The sequence below is a fragment of the Lolium perenne genome, chromosome 4 (genome assembly GCF_019359855.2).
Source record: "Lolium perenne isolate Kyuss_39 chromosome 4, Kyuss_2.0, whole genome shotgun sequence".
NCBI classification, from domain to species: Eukaryota; Viridiplantae; Streptophyta; class Magnoliopsida; order Poales; family Poaceae; genus Lolium; species Lolium perenne.
This window is the reverse complement of record NC_067247.2, coordinates 285,133,218-285,156,782: the sequence shown is the minus strand read 5'-3', so window position 1 is coordinate 285,156,782 and position 23,565 is coordinate 285,133,218. Positions and strand designations below refer to the sequence as shown.

General features: G+C 43.9%; 2 protein-coding genes across 2 annotated transcripts; one reads left to right on the top strand and one right to left on the bottom strand.

The window, feature by feature from the left end:
* The first annotated feature begins 59 nt into the window (after positions 1-59).
* LOC127295629 (uncharacterized) lies at positions 60-3,238 on the top strand. Its single transcript, XM_051325596.2, has 3 exons — positions 60-1,494; positions 1,572-1,758; positions 3,177-3,238. The coding sequence occupies exons 1-3, from the start codon at positions 469-471 to the stop codon at positions 3,236-3,238; spliced, it is 1,275 nt and encodes a 424-aa protein (XP_051181556.2). The 5' UTR covers positions 60-468.
* LOC127295628 (uncharacterized) lies at positions 2,871-18,338 on the bottom strand. The gene is made up of 23 exons (XM_051325595.2): positions 17,909-18,338; positions 15,686-16,055; positions 15,288-15,439; positions 14,879-15,115; positions 13,881-13,990; positions 13,725-13,802; positions 13,533-13,639; positions 12,909-13,003; positions 12,701-12,825; positions 12,419-12,606; positions 12,163-12,238; positions 11,802-11,970; positions 11,528-11,598; positions 10,574-10,654; positions 10,430-10,500; positions 9,570-9,666; positions 8,508-8,567; positions 7,504-7,558; positions 7,007-7,407; positions 5,198-6,916; positions 4,517-5,098; positions 4,367-4,425; positions 2,871-3,459 (listed from the first exon to the last, which is right to left on the bottom strand). Exons 2-23 carry the CDS (start codon positions 16,039-16,041, stop codon positions 3,276-3,278), a joined length of 5,073 nt encoding a protein of 1,690 aa, XP_051181555.1. The 5' UTR covers positions 16,042-16,055; positions 17,909-18,338; the 3' UTR covers positions 2,871-3,275.
* Positions 18,339-23,565: the final 5,227 nt, after the last annotated feature.

Genomic DNA, 23,565 nt, shown 5'->3' with positions numbered 1-23,565 from the left:
CCACCACCTCCTTTCGCCATGAAAGGTGCATGGTGAGTCATGATGAAGTTGTCAATCTTAGAGCATCTCCACTCGTCCCCCCGACGAGGCCCCCGAGCGACGTTTTTTCCATCCGGACGGCGAAATTCGGCCCAGTCGCGCCCCCGGTTCCTCGTTTTCGTCCGGATTTGGCCCTTAATCCATCCGGCGAGCCCACGCCACCCCCGGCCCCCCGGGGAGCGCTCGGGGACTCCGGACGAAAGATTTTGGCGCGAAACGGCGTGTGGACCCGCGTAGTCGGCGACTGGAAAACCAAATCCTGTCGATTTTCCCTCCAATTTGCTTGCATATCCCCATTCCCTCCAATTTGCTTGCATATCCCCATTCTCTCCCGCCGAAATCCCCCAATCTCCTCGTCTTCCAGCTCCAGTTCCTGGCGGCGTCTTCTCGTCCACCACCACTCTCCTCCTCGTCTTCTCGTCCACCACAATGCCGCCGAAGGCGCCGGCGAGGAAGATGCGGGCGAAGAAGACGAAGCCGCCGGGCATGTCGAACGCCGAGTGGGCGGCGGACGAGAAACGGCGCGAGGTGGAAACAAGCGCCAGGGCGGAGAGGGTGAAAAGAGCCGCCGCCAAGAGGTCGGCGGAGGCGGCCCAGGACGAACAAGCGAGGCTGATCAGCATGGCCTATAGCGGCGGCATGTTCCCCGGCCAATGGCCGACGCAAGGTACAACAAGTTCCCCGTCTTCCTTCTCGCCTTCGCTGTACTCGCCGTCGCCGACTGCCGTGTTCCAAGAGGGCGCCTACGTCCAACCGTCCAAGCCCACACCGTCGCCGCCCGAGCTTGACGTCGGCGGCGGCGGCCTGTTCGAGGGCACCTCGCCGGCCCTGCGACGAGGGCCGCTCACGTTCGGTGCGATGGCGGCGCCGAACGAAGAGGAGATCCACGAGATGATCACCTCCGGCTCCACCGCCGCCGCTGCGAGCCCGGGGTTCTTCATGACCGCCGCCGCTGCGTGCCCGGGGTTCTTCACGCAAGAGGAGACGAGGGCGACGGCAGCTGTGGCGGCGCGCAACGAGCATCGGGAGGATGTTGCCGACGGAAGCCAAGCCGTCGAAGAAGAAGGCGAGGAAGAAGAAGAGCCAACTGAAGCCGCCGCCAACCTGTCGAAGGGGAAGAAGAAGAGGAAGAAGGACTCGCCGCCTGCCGAACCGCGTATCAAATGGACGCCGAAGGAAGAGGAGTGCCTCGCCGAAGCTTGGATGACCGTGTCCACGAACGGCATAATCGGGGCCAATCAGTCGTTCGACACATACTGGTTTCGAGTGAGGCAGGCGTACGAGGAACGCAAGCTCGTCGATCCCTACTTCAACAAGACGAACATGAACGTGTACCGGGGAGACAAGGCGATGGCCACCCATTGGGGGATCATGCAGACGGCGTGCAGCAAATGGCACGGCGTACAGGAGGAGATCGACAAACGGCCGATCAGCGGCCACGACTTGGAGCAAAGGGTATGCTCCGCCGGCCCTACACCACCGAGGTACATCGTCGTTAGCTGACCCGTATCGCCGTGCTCTTTTTTCCCCAGCTGCGCCGAGCTTTGGACATGTACACGGACGACACCGGCCTGCAGTTCAAGTTCCTCAACGTCTACGCCCGCCTCGAGAAGTGCGAGAAGTGGAAGGAAGTTCGCACGTCCCTCTCGAAAAGCAAGACCGAGCAGTACAACCCCAACGCTCCGCCGGCTTGCGCGGCGGAAGGGCGCCCTGAGCTCGGCCAGAAGAAGCAGAAAGAGCTCAAACGGACGGACAATCCCGCCGACAGGATGCAGGCGTCGATCGACAAGTGCTGGGCCGACTTGAGATCGCACGCCGACGGGAGGAACGACAAGTTCGACGGCAGGTGGCGGGAGATGCTCGCCAACCAAGGCGCCCGGATCGCCCTGCTGAAGACGACGGTGGCGGCGAAGAAGAGGAACACAGACTTGGCGTTCCTCATGGGCGGCGGCGACATGGAACTGATGGACGAGGAGACGAGGAATTGGTACCAGGGCCACCGCAACGACATCCTCCGAGCCACTACGTCGTCTCCGCCGGCTCCTACCTCGTCTACCTCACCATCTACCTCGTCGACTGCGGCTGCTTCGACGTCCACTGCCGCTGCTTCATCGTCGCCCGCCGCAGCCGCTTTGGCCACGGCGTGTGAGGAAACTGGTCCGTCGGACACCGCCGTGCCGGCCGGGACTGCCGACGAGCCTGTCTCCGTGTAATTTCCCTCCGATCGCCGATCTGTGGCTGATCCTTTTGCTCCTTTTGCCGATCAACTGGCCGTACTTGTAGCGCGGGACGGCGATTTGTTTGAATTTAAACTCTATCCGCCGAACTCCGGGTGGACGACTGGAAATATGGTACTCCCCACGCCTTAATTTCGTCCAATCCGGCGGTAGTTTCGTCCGGATTTGGGCGTGGGGAGCGCCAACGAGTGGGGATGCTCTTAGAAGGTGCCCGTCGTTAGCCAAGAAGTGGCTTTGCTGTTGCTTGGTAGGCTCTTTTGTGTTCTGAGTTGTAATGTTGGTGGTGGCTATCTTCGGAAGATGAAGTTGTCAATCTTGGAAGGTGCCCGACGTTAGCCAAGAAGCAGCTTTGTTGTTGCTTGGTAGGCTCTTTTGTGTTCTGAGTTGTAATGTTGGTGGTGGCTATCTTCGGATTTGCCGAAGTGGAGTTCTACCTTCTATAAAAAATAAATAAGGAACGCCTTTGTCATGCTTTCGAAAAGAAAAAAACATGCGAGTTGCCATTCGGTCAAGCCGAGAAATTGCTGCGCACGATTGGATTCCAACTTTTCTATAAGGATTCTATTCAACGTGTAATCTCATAATACTGATTGATGATAATGAACTTTTGCTTCGCCTTCTCTTTATTGATGGTGTACTAAGGTCTATACAAATTCAATAATCTGCTAGGGCATTTCCTCTACCAGATATTTACACATTGACATCTTTTCTAGCAAAGCTCTCAAATTCTTCTTTTCTTTACCAATAGGACTATCGACCTTTCTTGACGGCTACAAGGGGTCAAATGGTCAGAGTGCTGTTTTAAGATCAATTTGTATCAGCAAACGAGGGATTAAAGAATTCCAAAATGTTAAGCTGAATTCCTCAGACCTACGAACTACTATGGCTTTCCTCTAACAGAACTATGCCTTAGTAAAACAAATGGAGAATCATCTCACAGGCTGAGAGGCAAATTCTGCTAAAAAGGAAGCATGACAACTGAGCACAGAGCTCCTCCACCTAGAGTGATAACAGGTTATCTTGGATCCAATCAGATAGCCTGCGAATCTCAGTGCTCTTTGAAAAATAAGAATCAGCATTGGCAAGCATCACCCTGGCATCATGCTTGACAGCCTCCAATGTTCTATAGTAATTGTTATGTAGCCTTGCCCTGATCAGCTCAATGGAGAACTGGACAGGAAACCTGTAGTGCAGCAAAATCTTTTAACAGGAGCGCCTCTTTGAAAGTGGATGTTACTTCATAAACAAAAAGCACCCAATATACTTCATAGTTCATACACAGCATTTTTCCAAACCACCCATTCTCAGGAAGGAGGAATCGGACTAAGAAAGTAGTCCCTCCATTCCAAATTAATTGTCGCAGATTCAGGCAAAATGTTGCCTAAAATGTGTCCGGGTTCACTGAATCTGCAACAAGTAATTTGGTTTGGAGGGAGTGCTTCCCAATATTTGATAGGACTGTGTAGGTATATATGTATGTAATGCACCAAAACCATCGTCGAAATGCACTATTAAAGTTTGATAGAAAATAAATAAGTATAAAGCTATATGGGGCCTCTTGATATCCTAGATGCTCACTTCATATGAATATACAAAAGACAAAAGACAAACGCATGAACACAAAGACACCATATTCAACATACAAATGAGTATGCATTGGTAAGATGTTTATTTACCTTGTTTCAAAGAAAATCATAAAATCTTTGTTTTAACAACAGTGGCCTCAAAGATGTGCAGCCAGAACCTTCTGATGTCAAAGTATTTATTTGATTTTGATGAAAAAATGTCATTAGCGTATTAAAGTTGATGATTGCTATGAGATTTGCCAACCCAAGGTAGTTTAGTAAAAGTTAGCTTTCACATGTCCTAAGTATCTGTCAGCTACAACTCATTCAAAAAACTACATTTAGTGCTATATGAAATTGATTAAACCTCAACCAAATATAGGCGTAAAAGTAACCTCATCGACAATAGGGTGATTTTATAATACATGGTGCAACGCATTATCTAGATTATACGGTAATCGGTGTTCGCCCTTTTGTTGCTAAATGGAGAAGTATCAGCACCAAATGCATTTACACAAGAATTACCTGTTTATGAAATCCGGTTTTCCTGCAACAGTGTCTAACCTCAGTACACCATAGCGATCCTGCAGATCCACAAAGAAATACAGTAGACAGTTAAAACAACAACGAAAGAGTGGCCAAAGATTGTAAACATCAAAAATAAATTAATTCCACCTGATTTGTGCGAGACATTTTCTGTAAATTGGTCACTGCTGATAACAATTTGTTCCTGACAATGGGATCAATATGTGGATGTTTCCATGGAGCCAATGAGCTAGTAGCAGGATGGAGCTCCCAGGGGCTATGAGGATGATGAGAACCATCATTTTTGTACTTTATGACATATCTCTCCCATGGACTGTCAGGAAAATCAGGTGACTTAGGCGTTATTGCCATTACCCGTCCCTCCCACCAACTTCCTCCTCCTTCCTCAGAGTCATTGGTCCACCAAACTTTGCACTTATCTCTGACAACCCAGTTCTGCGTAATAGCAGCTTCAAACCGTGTTCTTTCCACAAGAAAATCAGGGAAGTTAACTAGTTCAGGCAATGTGATTTCAAAGTATTCGCCAAATCCGCTTGAAGCGTGATCAATGAACTCCACTGTTAATTTACAGCAGCTATCACCGGACCCAATATGAGATTTGTAATCAAGAACCTTAATTTTGCAAAGCTCTACAGCTTTAAGGCCTTCGATCCAATTCCATGGGCATTTACGCAATGATGATAATGTTTCCTTAAGATATTCTTCATGACCCTGAACAATAACAAGCACACAGAAAGTTTACTTCATAAATGATGTTTACACCAAAGTCATCTGCATGCTTTAAACACAATACAGCAAGAATAAAGTTACCTGGCGCAAGTACATAACCTCATCATCAAGTTGGGGAATATAGCGGTAAATATCCTCATGCTCTAGCAACATTAGCCATGGATACTTGGACACTTGCTGTTTTTTCTCAAATAGATGTGTATCAGGAAAGTTGCCACTCTCTTTTTTGTACCTCTCAGACCTTGATGTTGATCCCCACGTTTCACGCGCATTTGGAGCAGTTTGTCTACCACTTGTTGATGCTTCATGGGAAGATTTTTTCTCATGAGAGATAGCATCCTTTCCTCTAGCATCATCAGTGTATGCACATGACCTCCTTGCACTTCTTCGCAAACTACCAGTAGGTGTAGCTGGACTGTAGTCTGGAGGAGGCTGATATCCACCATCATTGGAGATAGAAGTGCTATCTCCATTTCCATAAGCATCTGGATCCGGGGTTTTTTTGTACTTACTTGACTTCGACCTTGTGTACACTGCAGTGCATGTCTTGGCAGATTCGAAGTGTAACTTTTTTGAGTCATGCAAACAAGTACCGTTATCTGTGCGTTCTTGAAAACTTCTGGATACACTAGTGAAGTCACTGCTTCTATGTTGATTGGTGGCAGAAACCTCGTCATGCTGCATAGAAACTTCATCATGCTCAGAGTTCATGTCACTCCCTACTGCAGTAGTCTTTGATTTATCTGATGAACTTGCTCCATCTACAAAGCCCCTTGACCTCGACAACTTCAGTTTAAAGGATATAGGCTCAGTACCGTAGAACTGTTCGCTGCATCCCTTGTTATTTTCTTCCACCACGTGAGTACTATTGTTGTTGGTTAACCTTTCTTCACCAGGCAAATTAACTTCACTATTATCATCAGTATTATGGTTTTCATGGATGCTATCCAAATGTGCATGCTGACTTATTTGTACATTCTGCTCAACCATTTGTTGGATGCCATTACCATATTCATGAGGTGTCTTCTCACTACCAGACTCATCAAGACCCTGTGAAAGTGCATTATCTAAAGAGGGCCTCATGTTTCCAGAAGAGTCAACAAGTTTGGAACGCTTTGAAGATCGTCGCTTAACTTCACCCCATTTGATTTTGTCATTACTGTGAACAGCAGAACCATTGTGCAGACCAGAGATCGTGGTTTGATATCCATCTGTTGATAGTTCAGCCTTGCAAGCAGAGGAACTTCCAAGCTCAAAAGCTAGTTCTGGCTCAATGGCTTCGCGTTTGGCCGCTGCAAGTGACACCACCGCTTTGTCCTCAGTGGATGATTCTGTGTTTCCATTTTTTGAAGGAAACTGGGTTTTTAAATCGCGCCGTGGTATCCTCAGGATCAGTTTTCTATTATTTCCAGAATTTCCCTGAGTTTCAGTGAAATGAGAAGGTTGTGTAACATCTTCTGAATCATAATGGTTACTCTCTCTACCATATCTTGGCTGACCATACCGCGCTGACTGCTCAGCTTCAGTGCTCTCTGTGTTGAATTCACTGTCTGAAAGACTACCCCCTGAGTCATCTTCATCCTCTTCCGATGAAGCTCCTATCTTTGTGAGGAAACTGAGTGCGTTGCGGGCAGCACGTCTTTGAGGTCTCAGTCCCCTAGATTTGGAGGATCTTTTCCTTTTGCTAGAACGACCAATCTTAGACTTCCTACCTCTATGTGGCCGTGATGTCGTAGCCACATCATGCCCATCCAAATTTATTTTCTTAACTCGCCGACCAGATGAAGTAACAAGATCAGCCTGTAGAAGATGACAATAAAAGGACAATAAGACGAAAGGTTAGAAGGCAGCATAAAGGAAGATGGAATGATCTCAACTGTTGCCTCTTACATCAGATTTTTTCTTCTTTCTTCTAGATCTGCGGCGATTAGCGGTACCATTAAGGTTATCTGCATCAATCTCTGCACTTGAGTATGAAGCACCAGAGGAATCACCACTCAATACCCCCGGTTCTCCTTCACTCGAATTGTCATCCAAGCCGTCGTACTCAGAATCAGTATCATCAGAGATAACTTCGTTTTCTGGCTCAAACTCAAAGAAGTCCGGTATCTCTGGAAGTGGTTCCCACCTATCTGGATCAATAATTGGGATGATTTGGTATTCACCAGTGGTTGCATTGTATGTGGGGCCAACAGCAAAATTTACAGAGGGAGGTCGCCACTCAATACCCAGGGTACCTAGCCTGCGTTTCTGGTACATGCTCTGAAAAGGCTCTGGGTATGGTATCATACCTGCAATTGGTAATTAGCAAATAACAATTATAAGCATGTACAGCAAATAAAATTACTGTACTATGCCAAAGATAGAAAGGCAGAAAAGTTATATACCCGAGTCGCACAGAAGGTCTTGAATATTTCTCTTATAAGGTGGAAGCTGTGTTTCCTGGATACATTAAGTAAAAGCAGCATTAAGACAATCTGGTATCGCATTATACACTTTGTAAACAAAGAAAAGCACAGTTTTACAAAGGCAAGTACGATCGGTTCAATATTCCTCTTTTGGAAAAATACCAGCCCAAGCATGTGTACAGTAGCTTTTGGAATCTGGAGACATATGTTCATGTTTTAACATTCCTTAGTCCTACAATCCTTTGTTGTTTCGATAAGCAAAAACGACCAGTTACAGTAAGTTGATCCCCTTCTATGACTTCTGGTGAGAATGTAAGAGTAGCACCACGCAAGCACTAGATATATGAAAAATATATTAATACATTATAATTATTCACAAGCACATTAAGTGTACTGATCGGATGATTATTCTGGTACAGTATGCTTGCAGTTTATAAACATCTCCTAGTAGGTAATTAACAGAACTTCAACATGTGTACTTCAATATTGTCATCAAAGTATTCTGCCAATCAGCAGAGTGGTCCTCACTCAAGAAACAGGATTTGACAGCTTATAATCCCGCTTGCTTAACTGCTGAGATAGCAGCACTTCAGAAGTAGATTGCAATGTCGGTAGTATGTGGTATTCTTCATAATATAGCTGGCAGTCACAAACAGACTAACAAATTGTAGGGAGTCCAAATCAACTGACAATATTACTTCACTAACCAATAAAATGTATGCTATCACGAAAGCAAGTCTAAGAATTTTCTTGAAAGCAATACATGATACTGATAACAACTCCATTTCGTCTATCAGAACAAGGGGGGAAATGTAAATACAGGAGTATTACAAATAGATCTTTGAAACAGTTAACATGATAACTCCGATGGTACAGTTAAAGAACAAACTGAAAATAAAAACATTAAACATTCCGAAGAAATAAGACAACTTAGTCAGCTAATGCAAATGCAAAGAGCAGATGATTCATATCACCAGACGAACCTGATCAATAGCATTCCCATTTGTATCTTGAATAAGGGGCCGATAGTCTCCAAGAAAGAACTATTGTAAAAGATGAATAGTGAGCATCACTGATTGTATAAAGGTAAAATATTTCCCCAAGGAGAGGGGGGAGGGGGTATGCAGTGCAAGCATATCTGGGTACAGTCATTCAAACTATCAATGTGAGTTGTTGGATGAGCTTTCAGTATGGTCAGTTTAAGAAATCAAGGGTGTGTTTGGTTCTGAAGCTAGTCTCCTAGCCTTGCTAGGCAAGGATGGTTGTTAGGTAATGTCATAGAGGGTTTGCTTTGCTTGGCTAGATTAATAGTAACGCAATAAAAAAAACTTGGAGGCTAGCTGAATTGGCTCTCTCGTATGGGCGAGGTGAGACAGCACTGTTTCATCAGCCTCTAACCGGCACGGACATTGTGATTTGCCTGTGACTGACCAAACAAAGCCACCTTCACCTTGCTTTTCTTTGCTATGCCCAGCTGAGCTAATTTCATCTAGTCTAGCTAAGCAAGATAAGCTAAGGATCCAAACACACCCTAGAGCGCAACATGATGAATTTTATGGCTTAAGCCCCAAGGCACTGATAGACTAGAAAGTTATAAATGACAAAATTAGAATATCAACTGCCTCTCATCCAACTGTACTGATTGTGTTTGGATCTAAAACAAGGATAGCTCTAGTCTTGTCTAACAAGTATTTGCATTTGGTAGAGGCATAATTTGTTTGCCATTTCAGGCAAGCTCACTCATAACTGCAGCTAAATGCTTGCCTGGCCGGGAGAGCCGCATTGGCTCTCTCACGACGACAACCGAGCGGTCATGGAGAACGACATGAGACACACGACCCAAGGCAATACAACCAAACAACAAAACTTAGCTCATGTGGGATATGACACAAATGGGCTAGCTGAACTTAGCATAGCTAGGCGAGGGCAGCAAAGGATCCAAACAGACCCATGACCACTGGGATAATGGCAGTTTGCATGACTAAAATTGGTTTGCACTAAGCATTCTCCCCAATTACTTGGTAATTCAGCAACAGTTCATGTACCTGCTCATCTTTTGCATCCTTCTGTGACTCACCCTGCCCTGTACCAATGATGAATATTTGCCCAATTTCATCAGTGAGGACAAGTGATGTCCCGTCCCTAAATGTCCATCCAGCAAAACATCAAGACAAAAACAGAAGACAAATAAAATTCAGATATATCAGAAATCTATGGTTATTGAGAATGATACAATTTTTGATTTGGCAAGATATTGATGTTTCTATGTTAAATCCCAACAGTACACAGAAAACTAAAGTCGGCAGTTGAAGAGCCATATTATTTTGTGTGGCTGTAACAGAAAACTAGAATACCGAAGGGATCAGCTTATTTTGACCAGCATGGTTGCCATGTTGTAGCTTAAGCGTTCCAGCGAGTGCGCACACCATGGAAGAGTGTATACCGAGTGTAGCCTTGAATTAGGCAAGCCCCAGAGCGTCCATGGCTAGCATTAGTCAAGGATCACTTCTGCACAGAACTGTTTTTTAGGTAAACTATGCACTCCCTCCGGACGTGTTTAATTGACGCCTAACATGCACATAAGTTTTACTAACTAGGTTCTACTCCCGCGTCCATTAAAGAAGAACGGAGGTGGTAACATTTTGAAAGTTTTACTAGGAAACCATCACAACCTTCCTAAGCTTTTATGGAACATCCTTAAAATTTAGAAGTAATCCTTCACTATGTATCTGGTGTTTCTCTTCATTCTCTTAACATTCTATGGATTACTAGTAGAATTACCCGGATGTTGTTACAAAAGTAATACAGATAAATTCTATCATATGGCAAAGTGTACATTTGCTCAAGGGCCAAAAGAAAATTTGCTGTTGTTGAGAATGTGAAGAGATTCTACAGTGACACTTACGGAGAGAACTTGCCATCAACAAGCTTAAAATGACCAGTTTCGTAGATCTGTACAGGTTTTCCTTCCCATATCTGGATACAATGATAACATATTTTCAGGACTGAAGGTAGTGATAAAGATTGACAGATCTAGTTAGGAACTTACATCCCAGATGATCATCTTTCCATCATACCCAGCACTCATAGCTATACGCGGGTTGAATGGATGCACATCAAGAACAAATGTCTGTTGATAATGAATGTGATCAGAATTAACAAGATTACATCTATTTATGTAAGGGCCAACCTTTAAAAACAAAATTGACGACAAAGTGCAGAAGAAGAGGACGAAATTCACAACATTGCAATCAAATAGAGCTTCCGGAGCTTTTTCCATTAAACCGGTTCGACAGATGCAAAGATATCCATATGGAAATTGTACCAACTTTGATAGGACTACACCAGCAGAGACCCATTCCTAGATCCTAAATGCTCATCCCAAAAGTTAATATCAACAACGTTATAGGACAAAAAAAAATATTAGTCCCAATAAATAGTAGGTATTGGTGTGAAACTGTAACAGATAAGCATATAGATCAAACTGTACCAACATACTTGGCTGCCAAAGCACCAATACAGAAGTTGGTGTCATGATTGGACGACCGAATGGATGTGAAATGCATCGATAAAGTGTAGATCATAACAACAATGGGATCAAGGATGATACTGTTACTACACAAATGAAATCTTTGCACAAAGAGATCAAGTCTTCAATTGTAGTGGCAAAAATATGCAATGCAACTCATACTGCCATACTCATAGGGAACTTCTACTTTCAACATATTTAAAACTCCATTTCCCAGTTTTTCTCTTCCATGTGTGTTTTATCATCTTTATCCCATCCTCTTTGCCAGCATATTTACAAAGAAAATACAAGGAGTTACTCCATTATGCTTTCACTAGTGCTCTCATGAACAGCATGCAGTGATGAGTTGCACAAAGTTCACAGTTTCACAAAGATGACATGCACGAAAACTATAAAACTGTACTAAGTATCAATTTGCAATAACAAGTTGTCAACCAAAAGGGATAATGCATAGACTGCATGGAGCATGCTTACTGATTCCTTATGGCCAATCAGTGAATGCACCAAGCTCCCATCAGAAGCATTCCAAACGCAAATTCTGCAATCTGCAGAACATATTTAGACATGTTTAGGGAGATGAATACAAATGAGGATGGTGAAGATAGATTAACCATGTAATAACAACATCAGTTTCTGCACACTAGGAATACTAGAAAGCTCAAATGGCAATGCATGCAGATATCTGAATAATAAAAGGAACATCAGTAGGATCACAGTGAAAATATAAGAAGCCATAGACCAAACATACCCATGATAGCAGCAAGCACAAAGCGGTTGTCCAAACTCCAAACAATCATATTGACACCACGAGGGGTTGGCTGTTGTCTTTGGCGTGGACCACCGCGAATTGTTTGGGGAGCCATTGGAGGTGGTGGTACCTTAAGATGGTAAGCGCGAGTCCAGCGTCCAGTTTTTCCCTGGTTTGGTGCAGGGAACAAGTTATGCAAAAAAAATTATATCGAGTGGAACTAAAAGATAAAACTATAACACTAAATACCAGCTACATTTCTACCAAAAGACACCTGCAGTTATGCAAATCGTTGTACCCATAATATTAAAACAATGTTTGTCAGGAGCAAAATGTGGAGTTTTAGGTCCCATTAGCTTACATGTGATCTTCGAGATCGTGGCGCCCATATAATTGCGCTGCCATCACGGGAGCAGGTAACAATACTATGTCTGAACCTGGCAAAAAGAGACAAACTCAGAAGATCTAGAACTGTTGAAGCCAACAATAACCACCAGTTGGAGGTCAGGAGGTGAGGTTAAAAAATATATGAACTACAGAAATTACTAAGAACATGTACAGCAAGAGATTTATAAAGCGAAGGATTACAACTCCATAAACACACAAAAAATACTGACCCTGAATATCTTAGCTTAAGGTTATTTTCTTCCTTAGTGGTGTGGCTGCAGTCAATTGAAAAGGATCTAGATACCACACATCCACTAAACTGGACATAGTTTACATCATTTTCATGGCCTGATAATACATCCATCTCATGATTCGGTTGGTCATGTTCCTCAGAACCACTCTTGCAAGCACTCCAAACCTGAAATGAACACTTCAGATGAGAAAATGCAATTCAACTTTTCCTAGTAAAATCAGAAGCACACAAGCCGGCAGTGGATAACAAGAAAACATACTCTTGCAAAAGTGTCTGAGCTGCCAGTAACGAATACAGTTCCATTAGCATTGAATGCACAACATAAGATTTGGTGATTTGTCGGTTGAACTTGAACAGCGCTAGAAGATGCATCAATACTCTTGCCTAGCATCAACACCATGTGGTTGGAGTAAATAAATGTAGACATTACCCACAGAAATGCAATAGACAAGCTTCAATGAACTAACCAGGGGCAACATCTGGAGGCTTTGGTATATATATCCGTGGAGGTTGTTGGGAGTATCTGGCATCCCACATCCTGCATGTCCCATCATCGGATGACCTGCTCATCAATACGATGTGATAGTTAGGAGGAGCAAATAACTTACAATATGAAGCAAAAACTCTAATAAAATTACGACAGTACAGACAGCAAAACAGTAGTGACGTTTATCACAAGAACATAAGAGAAGAAAAACTTTTTCATACATTTGATGATATAGCAGAATATCAAAATCGGCACACAATGCAAGGTTCTACCATGTTGGAAACAAAAGGATATAACTTCACAGGTTTAGTAACTATAGTTACTCTCAGATTATTAAGGAATAGTATGAAAATGAACAAAAGACATCAGAGAGTTTTTCCAGGGTAGGTTCAGTTTTCTCTAACTTGGGCAAACCTTGCTTTTAACTTTGTACAGATAAGCATTTGCTTTCAAGCAGATTGGAAATGACTTGTACCACAGGCTTGTAAAGGGATTTTTTTCATTTGTACAATTGCTGCCATTCAGCTTGTATGTACGATCATTAATCATAATAATTGTAAAGACTGCTATATCAGGAAAATACAAAGAAAAAAGAAACACTTACGACAATAGCTGGAAAGCAGCACCTGCCCTTGGACTAAAGGCGATAGTTGTAACAACCCCTGTGTGACCCTTTAACACTGACATTGGCATGCCGTCAGGTATACGCCACTGCTTAGTAAACACATACATTAGAATTGAAAGGAAGAAAGGCCGCTATCATAAGTTTTGAAAGTACATAAACTAGCAACCTTACCACTCTAATGATGAAATCATTGGATGCCGATGCCACTACAGCATTATTGGAACTCACCGCAAGGTCAGTAATATCACCCTTAATTTAGAAAATGGAAAGTAATTTAATAAAAGGCTGTGGATATTTATATGTTGCATTGCAATGAGCAAAGCTTACTTCATGGCCTCGGCAACTAGCCAGACAAAATGCTGTTTCCATCGCCCATATTTTGACAAGGCGATCATCAGAACCAGTTATAACATAATGCCCGGTGCGATCAAAAGTAGCTGCGGAAGCAGGAACAGTGCAAACAACATTACATCAGCTAAAAGGGGAAAGGAGCAGATGGATAATCATGATGAACTAGAGAAGACAACCAGAGAACAAAAGGCAGATGTTGCATTTGTTGAAGACACAATAGGAAAACAGTAAGATCTTTAAAAACAGAATAACTGGCATGCATTTGGTGAATTCTTCAGCTAATATCACGGAATTTTTGTTGAGTGAACGCTGGCGCATAATCCACTGTATGAACTTTCAAAACATTTAACTAGCCTAAACAGTAATTTTACAGAACAAGCATGACAATAAAACTTCAAATATTCAAAGAAAAATTATCTCCCAGAAACATTACTTGGACGGCAGTTGCAAAACCCACCATAGTCATGATTTAGCTCAGGGACTATGTGAAACTGTGGTATTTTGAGATTACACAATATAGATATTGTGGGAGAGTGAAGAGAGGTAAAAAAAATATTCTTCCCTTGAGAGCAAATTTAGTCCACCTATCAAAGCCCTGTACCAGATACAACTGGAGGATCCATGTACAGTGTGTTTGTGACAACCGGAGGGATACATGTACAGTGTGTTTGTGACGCAACTGGAGGAATCATGTACTGCGTGCTTGTTTGGCATGTGAGGGGGCACTGACAGGTAGGATCAGTTTGATTTTGAGGACAAATTTGACTATTTAACCCACCCTTTACTAAAATTCAAAACTGTATTATTGGAATGGCAGAGTGTGTTAATGATCACAATTCTGTAGTGATCCTGAGCCAAATCACTATGTTTCAGAAAATATTATCCAAGTGAAGTGCTTAGGAAGTGATTTGTCCAATATTCAAATAGTTTCCTTGAACATAATTAAATTCAGAAAGCGAGAAAGTTCAACGAACCACAATATGCGGCATTTTGATGACCCCTCAATTTCTTTATAATCTGCATCTTTTCAACAAGGGTAGATGGCTTCGCAATGGCATAGCATGATGCACGTACAGACGGAGCTCGATGATTCTTAGTGAAACCACCAATCTCTCTCAAACCTAAACCGTGAACTTGATCAGCCTGTATGTGCGGCCAACGGAGATACCTCGGCAGCCTGGGAGTTTCCTTATCTTGACCACCTCTATCAGCTGAAGGATCCAAAATTTGCATCAGCACATTAAGTAGTAAGACTGAGTTTCACTGAACATAAAACAAACTTTGAAACTGAAACATTGAGTTGCAACAAATGATGTTATAAATAGCTCTAAAAATGGAGAGAAAAGGAAGACTTTAAAGCCTATAAGTACTTAATATACATACATGCAAGAAGGGAAAAGGAGTTTGAGCCTAGAAGCGTTGGAACATCAGCAGCATTTGGAGACCTGCCTCCAATCAGGTTGTCTGGGTGGCAGGAACTAACCATCAGTTGTTTTAAAAGCTTCACCAAGTGGTCTTTACCAATGTGAGGGTATCTAAAAGCAGCACAAAACTAGTTAGCAAAAACCTTGATTGCATTTGACCGTTGAGAAAAAAAGAGCAGATAATAAGTTGACTGTTCTGGAAGGTAAGTGTGATAATTATTATATGTCGTGAACTTTATAAAATAACTAGATTTTTGAATCATGAGCTTCATCAGTACTAAGTTAGTCACATAACACTGAATGAGGAACACAGACCCAAATAAGAGCTACAAAACAAATAGAGTGATGTACTTGTACCTCTCAAGTAACTTTCGGTAACCCACAGGGAGTGACACACCATCATCATTTTCTTCGCCACTATGAATACCACCACGTGAATACCAAGCATGGTATCTTCTAGGTAGCAGCTGATGCTCCAGAAGTTCATTGCACAGTTCTCCAACAGTCCGCTTAAACGGACCATGTGATAGAAAATGCATAATGAGAAAGTAAATTTCCCTCATATCAATATCCACAGGAGCCTCAGATGGAACATCTGATGGAATCACTTTATTCACAGAATTAATCTTCTCGAGTGCCTGGCTAGGAAAATCCAGGGGTATCATACTAACAGAGGTTGCGTTAGCAGAAGGTTGGTGGTTTACAGAATCCATGTCAACAACGCCACCTGGAGTTAGAAATAATAAAGCATAAATACAAGAATAATATTAACGAAGAGTATTGAGTTCGGATCTCAGACAAGAGATAAATCAAATGTCGAATGGACATAAATGGTGCAGAATACTATAACCCCAAGTAACGGAGGGCAATACATACTTCATACTAAAAGCACACACAAAGACATTTACAAGAAAAAAAAATGGATGACCAAGACACATGGAGAAAACGAATAGTTTGTGGGATTCATCTGAAACAACTGTTCTAGGTCCAATGATATGGATGAGCCATAGTTAACAGAAATTTCTCTTCAAACAGTAGATACATGTACAATTATGTGGATAGTGGCAGAGCAGCCATACATAATGTAGAAGTTGAAATTCTAGTGCGAACAACAGCTAGGCTATATCGGTAAAGCTATGAGTGAACTATGAAAAGCCCGCCTTCTAGCCCAGCGCCCCATCCAACTCCCCCAGGAAACAGCCCCCACCACCGCAGGCCGCAGCCATCCCCCGCCTCGCTCAAGCAGCGCACCTCTCAGCGGAGTAGTTCTTCTCCATGCATCACCTTGGACAACCACGAGAAGAAAGGGTCCAAGTCAGAGGGCAAGGAGGACATTTGGGAGCCGACCGTCAGCTAGGGCAGGTGCGGCTATCGGCGGAGTAGGGGACCAGAGGCAGATGGAAGGCCTAGGCACGGCCGTCCATGGGCCAAGCATCTCTGTCTGTTTATTTTAGGCACATTGTAGAGGTACTTACTGCTGAACCTTGGGGACAGAAATATATACACAAACAGGTTTGAAAAATTTGCATATTTTTCAAAGGTCATTTCGTGTGTCACAATTTGCTTTATTATCTATAATAACATTAGTACTTAAAAGGGGCATGTAATCAAGAAGACAAAGAAGAAAGGGCATACATTCGATTTCAAACTAAAGCAGGGCATATTATCAATGGTCAAAACCCACCCCCCACCCCCCGAAATTTTCACGGAGGAAGACCCCAGATAGGTTCAAGTATACGGGTGCGCTTGATTTGTGTCCCAACTAGCCCATCCAAAATTGTCGCATGACCAAAGCAAGGGCATTACCAATATTTTGTTAAGGTGTTGTTGTTTAGATTACAACCATTGCATCATACAAAATTTCAGTAAAGTAGTGCCTCCATTTGGATTTTAACCAATTGACTTGGCATACATTGACAACTTAAAATAGCTAGTGCTTTATTTAATCCCAATTAAATCAATATAAATGGTGGTAACATTTATTTTTTAAATGCAGCCAACAAGAAAATAAATCTTGAGCCAGGAGAATCAGAAGCGACTGGTGCAGTTGGAAATAGCTACCTGTGGTTCACCTGTACCAACTACTGCCAGTAATTGCATGGGACACACCAAGGAGAAGCGGGCAGGCGAACTAACAATTTTTGGCAAAGAGTTCCATCGCCCTCGTGTGGGCGAAAATTACATGGGCAGGCTCCGGGCACAGTGGGCGAGCCAACATTTTGGCGTCAGCCCAAACAGCGACCAAATTCGTTAGGCTTTGCCATTTTTTGGTTATGGGTTAGTTGTAATCCAAACGCACCCTACAGCCCTAGCAGCAAAACCCGTGAAACTTGTGGCATTCTTTCCAAATCAGAACTCCAAGACATTGCATATGCTATGCTTGCCACTACCGGAATTACTGCAGCTTATGTAATAAGTATACCAATCTGGTTATGAATTCAGCATAGTCTGGGCCACGAATGCACAAACAAACAGGCAATGCTGTCCTAATTCGCGCCAGAAGGGGGCGAGGTGAGAGATCCACCGATTCGGTTTCAGAAACCATTAGACGGTAGATCACTGATTGAAAAAAACTCTTACCGGTGGCAGGTAGTAACCGATTAAGTCGCCCGTGTTGGGCGATTGCGTGCCCCTGGCCCTTGCCGCGGTGCTGCAGCCAGCACGGCTGCACGGCACCGCCGCCCAACCCGCCTCCGAGGCGCGCGCCCGCGGCACGCCCCGCGCGGACGCGGCTGTGCTGTGCCTCGGCGGTCTCCTTGAGGAGGTAGAGGATGCAGGGCTAGGGTTTCGTGTGATTTGGGAAAAATTCGTGGGCAACTGGATTTGGGGTCTCCTGATTGGTGTTGGTAGGTTGGAAGAAGGGCCGCGCGGCCGGAGGAGGCCTTCTCCGGCAGCGGCGAGCGGCGGGATGGCGCGGTCCGGTGGCCTCCTGCGACTGCGAGCCCTAGCGCAGTACGGAACGGAGAGAGAAGGCGGAGACTGGAGGAGGGTCGCTTCGCGGGTGTGATCCGGATAGGGGGGTCGCGGTCGCTAACGGGTTAACGGGCAAATCTGGAACACGTAATCTACCGAAGAATACGTACGCCGGGCGGCCACGCTAACTGGCATCTGGCCTCATGGGGAAAAAAACACCCCCACAAATCCTACTACTCCGTACTATCTTTCTGTTTACAAAAAAAATGTTGCAAATTTGTCTAAATTTAGATGTATTTATATATTATTATGTATAGATACATTTAAATTTAGATAAGTCTAACATCCTTTTATTAACGAGGTGGGGGAGTTTTTGAGCTCTGCTCCTGAAAAGAGAAAGGGAGTATTATTTTGGGGGAATAATATTTGAGGGGTTGGAGAGAAATGAGTAAAAGTGAGGGATTCACCAAATTCCCTCCATCCAGCCATCATCAAACCCATAGGAGGTGAAAATAATCCACAGATAAAACAAGGTATAATTGATGTTTGAACAAAATTGGTAGTCTCGTTAAAAAATAAAGTTCACTCACTTTCTCTTGCATGTCTCTCTCTTGTTTCCTCCGTTTTTCCATGGGTTTAGCTCCTTCTACACTTTATTATGTAGTGCCCGCTCACAACACTCTCCTTTAGAACTCTCCTCTGCCTCCAGCCGCAGAAAAGGAGAGTTGTGAAAGAGTGAGGAAGTAGATTGACACGGTCTTATTAAGATCTAAATATGTTTATAAAGATTATGTTAGCTCTACCTAAATTTAACTATCAACAATTGCACTTCTAGTATTGGCTAATGCAGGTGAAAGTTATAAGTTGTTGTCGCATGTGGTAAGTAATGGTAATAGAGCTATCGTAGACAGACCAATGTGTAAACTATTTTGGGGTTACATAGATTCATGTACAAAACCGTTGGTTTAGGTATGAGATGTTTTAAATTCAAATTGATTTTTTGTGTGTTTCGGAAGAAAAAAAATTAAGGATAACTCTTAAAAATGTGTAGTACGCTACTAATTGTATACTTTGGTGTAAGTTTTTCCAACGAGAATGATAAATGTGTTTGGAGACTAACCATAAATGGGTGTATTACTGTTGGAATAAATTTATTTTATGAAAGGGATATAATTCTAGGTGCCATATGTCCATATATGGAATATGTGGAAGCTTAAAATTTCATTGAAAGTTAAATTTTTTATATGCCTGGCTTACTAGGAAAAGTATCGTTACTAGAGATAGTTCGAGCTAACATTTTGGTTTGGTTCTATGAGTGGTGCGGTCCAAGGAATCCATTGACCACTTGGTTTCTCATATTATATATATCTAACTAGTTGAATGCATGAGAGTTGCCATGGTCGAACAAACTTAGACCTAGAAGATTGGTTAAAACACATGTTGTTCACGATATTTACATCACTTATAGCTTATAACTTCCATGAGACAACTATCACCTTACATTTACTCCCTCTGAATGACTTACCTCACCTCTTTAAAGTTTTTTTCCACGTTGCACATATAAAATAGTGCACACAAAAATTGCATACTCGCGCTTGTATATCTATTGATGTTCTTCTTACGGATTTCTCCACAACAAAAAACAGTTAATCACATGGAGCAGCACGATAGTGACATCATGATTTACTCCATGTGTCCACCCTTTTGTCTTTTCAACAGTATCTAGCTTCACTAACCAACAACTCATACGACAAGAGCATTTGTAACACTACAAACAATTAGGGATTCAATAACGGTATGGGGCTGACGTTTGAGAAATCCGTCTAGGAATGTCTTTTTCTGTGACGGTGGTGCGTTTTCACGTCACAGGTGGTGTTTGGGGCTGCTCGGCCCCAAAAATTAGTGACGGGCTAGCTCTAAACGTCAACGATTATGCAGAAATGACCGTCGCGAGAGGTGGGCGGCTCGAACTGCGGAGTCAGCACGGGGCCGTCACAAGAACTGGGCTTCGGGCTGGTGGACACACCTGACCCACACTCTGCACTCTTCTGTTCATGTACTTTTCTGTCTGTCCGCACAACAGTCCAAGGCCTGCTGTCGAGGGTACTCCTCGGCAATGCCCTCCGTTTGGGGCTTAGGGTTGATGGAATCCTGTAGGCTGACACGAGACATCGGTTAACAGACAAGCGGGGAGAGCGATTTACCCAGGTTCGGGGCCTCGATGAGGTAAAACTCTTACGTCCTGCCTGTCTGATCTTGATTATGAAAATATTGGGTTACAATGGGGTGCCGAAGGTTTCGGCTGTGATCTCGTCGAGAGACTAAGTACTGTGGGGACTGATGGCGTGTAACACACACGTTCGTTGGGAACCCCAAGAGGAAGGTATGTTGCACACAGTAGCAAGTTTTCCCTCAGAAAGAAACCAAGGTTTATCGAACCAGGAGGAGCCAAGAAGCACGTTGAAGGTTAATGGCGGCGAGATGTAGTGCGGCGCAACACCAGAGATTCCGACGCCAACGTGGAACCTGCACAACACAACCAAAGTACTTTGCCCCAACGAAACAGTGAGGTTGTCAATCTCACCGGCTTGCTGTAACAAAGGATTAGATGTATAGTGTGGATGATGATTGTTTGCAGAAAATAGTAGAACAATAGCAGCAGATTGTATTTAATGTAAAAGAATGGACCGGGGTCCACAGTTCACTAGAGGTGTCTCTCCCATAAGATAAATAGCATGTTGGGTGAACAAATTACAGTCGGGCAATTGACAAATAGAGAGGGCATGACCATGCACATACATGACATGATGTTTGGGCATTACGACAAAGTACATAGACCGCTATCCAGCATGCATCTATGCCTAAAAAGTCCACCTTCAGGTTATCATCCGAACCCCTTCCAGTATTAAGTTGCAAACAATAGACAATTGCATTAAGTATGGTGCGTAATGTAATTAATAACTACATCCTCGGACATAGCATCAATGTTTTATCCCTAGTGGCAACAGCACATCCACAACCTTAGAACTTTTTGTCACTGTCCCAGATTTAATGGAGGCATGAACCCACTATCGAGCATAAATACTCCCTCTTGGAGTTAAGAGCAAAAACTTGGCCAGAGCCTCTACTAATAACGGAGAGCATGCAAGATCATAAACAACACATAGGTAATAGATTGATAATCAACATAACATAGTATTCTCTATCCATCGGATCCCGACAAACACAACATATAGCATTACAGATAGATGATCTTGATCATGTTAGGCAGCTCACAAGATCCGACAATGAAGCATATAAGGAGAAGACAACCATCTAGCTACTGCTATGGACCCATAGTCCAGGGGTGAACTACTCACTCATCACTCCGGAGGCGATCATGGCGATGAAGAGTCCTCCGGGAGATGATTCCCCTCTCCGGCAGGGTGCCGGAGGCGATCTCCGTAATCCCCGAGATGGGATTGGCGGCGGCGGCGTCTCGAAGGTTTTCCGTATCGTGGCTCTCGCATCGGGGGTTTCGCGACGGAGGCTTTAAGTAGGCAGAAGGGCAGGTCAGAGGGCGTCACGAGGGGCCCACACCACAGGCCGGCGCGGCCAGGGCCTGGGCCGCGCCGCCCTGGTGTGTCGCCACCTCGTGGCTGATGGCGTGTATTTCACACGTTCGTTGGGGAACCCCAAGAGGAAGGTATGATGCGCACAGCAGCAAGTTTTCCCTCAGAAAGAAACCAAGGTTTATCGAACCAGGAGGAGCCAAGAAGCACGTTGAAGGTTGATGGCGGCGGGATGTAGTGCGGCGCAACACTAGAGATTCCGGCGCCAACGTGGAACCTGCACAACACAACCAAAGTACTTTGCCCCAACGAAACAGTGAGGTTGTCAATCTCACCGGCTTGTCAGAACAAAGGATTAAGCGTATTGTGTGGAAGATGATTGTTTGCAAGAAAACAAGAAAACAAGTATTGCAAGAGATTTGTATTTCAAGATTAAAGAATGGACCGGGGTCCACAGTGCACTAGAGGTGTCTCTCCCAGAAGATACCCGCATGTTGGGTGAACAAATTACAGTCGGGCAATTGACAAATAGAGAGGGCATAACAATGCACATACATGTCATGATAAGTATAGTGAGATTTAATTGGGCATTACGACAAAGTACATAGACCGCCATCCAACTGCATCTATGCCTAAAAAGTCCACCTTCAGGTTATCATCCGAACCCCTTCCAGTATTAAGTTGCTAAACAACAGACAATTGCATTAAGTATGGTGTGTAATGTAATCAACAACTACATCCTCGGACATAGCGCCAATGTTTTATCCCTAGTGGCAACAGCACAACACAACCTTAGAACTTTCTGTCAGTGTCCCAGGTGTCAATGCAGGCATGAACCCACTATCGAGCATAAATACTCCCTCTTGGAGTTAAGAGCAAAAACTTGGCCAGAGCCTCTACTAATAACGGAGAGCATGCAAGATCATAAACAACACATATGTAATAACTTGATAATTAACATAACATGGTATTCTCTGTCCATCGGATCCCGACAAACACAACATAGAGTATTACAGATAGATGATCTTGATCATGTTAGGCAGCTCACAAGATCCAACAATGAAGCACAATGAGGAGAAGACAACCATCTAGCTACTGCTATGGACCCATAGTCCAGGGGTGAACTACTCACTCATCACTCCGGAGGCGACCATGGCGGTGTAGAGTCCTCCGGGAGATGAATCCCCTCTCCGGCAGGGTGCCGGAGGAGATCTCCAGAATCCCCCGAGATGGGATTGGCGGCGGCGGCGTCTCAGTAAGGTTTTCCGTATCGTGGTTTTTTTCGCATCAGGGGTTTCGCGACGGAGGCTTTAAGTAGGCGGAAGGGCAGAGTCGGAGGGCTGGCGAGGGGCCCACACCATAGGGCGGCGCGGGCCCCTCCTTGGCCGCGCCGCCTTGTGGTGTCGCCACCTCGTGGCCCCACTTCGTATGCTCTTCGGTCTTCTGGAAGGTTTGTGGCAAAATAGGCCCCTGGGTCTTGATTTCGTCCAATTCCGAGAATATTTCGTTACTAGGATTTCTGAAACCAAAAACAGTAAAACAAAGAATCGGCACTTTGGCATCTTGTTAATAGGTTAGTTCCAGAAAATGCACGAATATGACATAAAGTGTGCATAAAACATGTATGTATCATCAATAATATGGCATGGAACATAAGAAATTATCGATACGTCGGAGACGTATCAAGCATCCCCAAGCTTAGTTCTGCTCGTCCTGAGGTGTAAAACGATAACAAAGATAATTTCTGAAGTGACATGCCATCATAACCTTGAT

Coding starts and splice junctions, on each gene's coding strand:
- LOC127295629 (XM_051325596.2), top strand. CDS start 469: ATGCCGCCGAAGGCGCCGGCGAGGAAGATGCGGGCGAAGAAGACGAAG. Junction 1,495..1,571: donor GCCACGACTTGGAGCAAAGG/GTATGCTCCGCC, acceptor TTTTTTCCCCAG/CTGCGCCGAGCTTTGGACAT. Junction 1,759..3,176: donor GGAAGGGCGCCCTGAGCTCG/GCCAGAAGAAGC, acceptor TTCCTCTAACAG/AACTATGCCTTAGTAAAACA.
- LOC127295628 (XM_051325595.2), bottom strand. CDS start 16,041: ATGGATTCTGTAAACCACCAACCTTCTGCTAACGCAACCTCTGTTAGT. Junction 12,607..12,700: donor GCTCAGACACTTTTGCAAGA/GTATGTTTTCTT, acceptor TGTTCATTTCAG/GTTTGGAGTGCTTGCAAGAG. Junction 10,655..11,527: donor TGATTGGCCATAAGGAATCA/GTAAGCATGCTC, acceptor CATTATCAACAG/ACATTTGTTCTTGATGTGCA.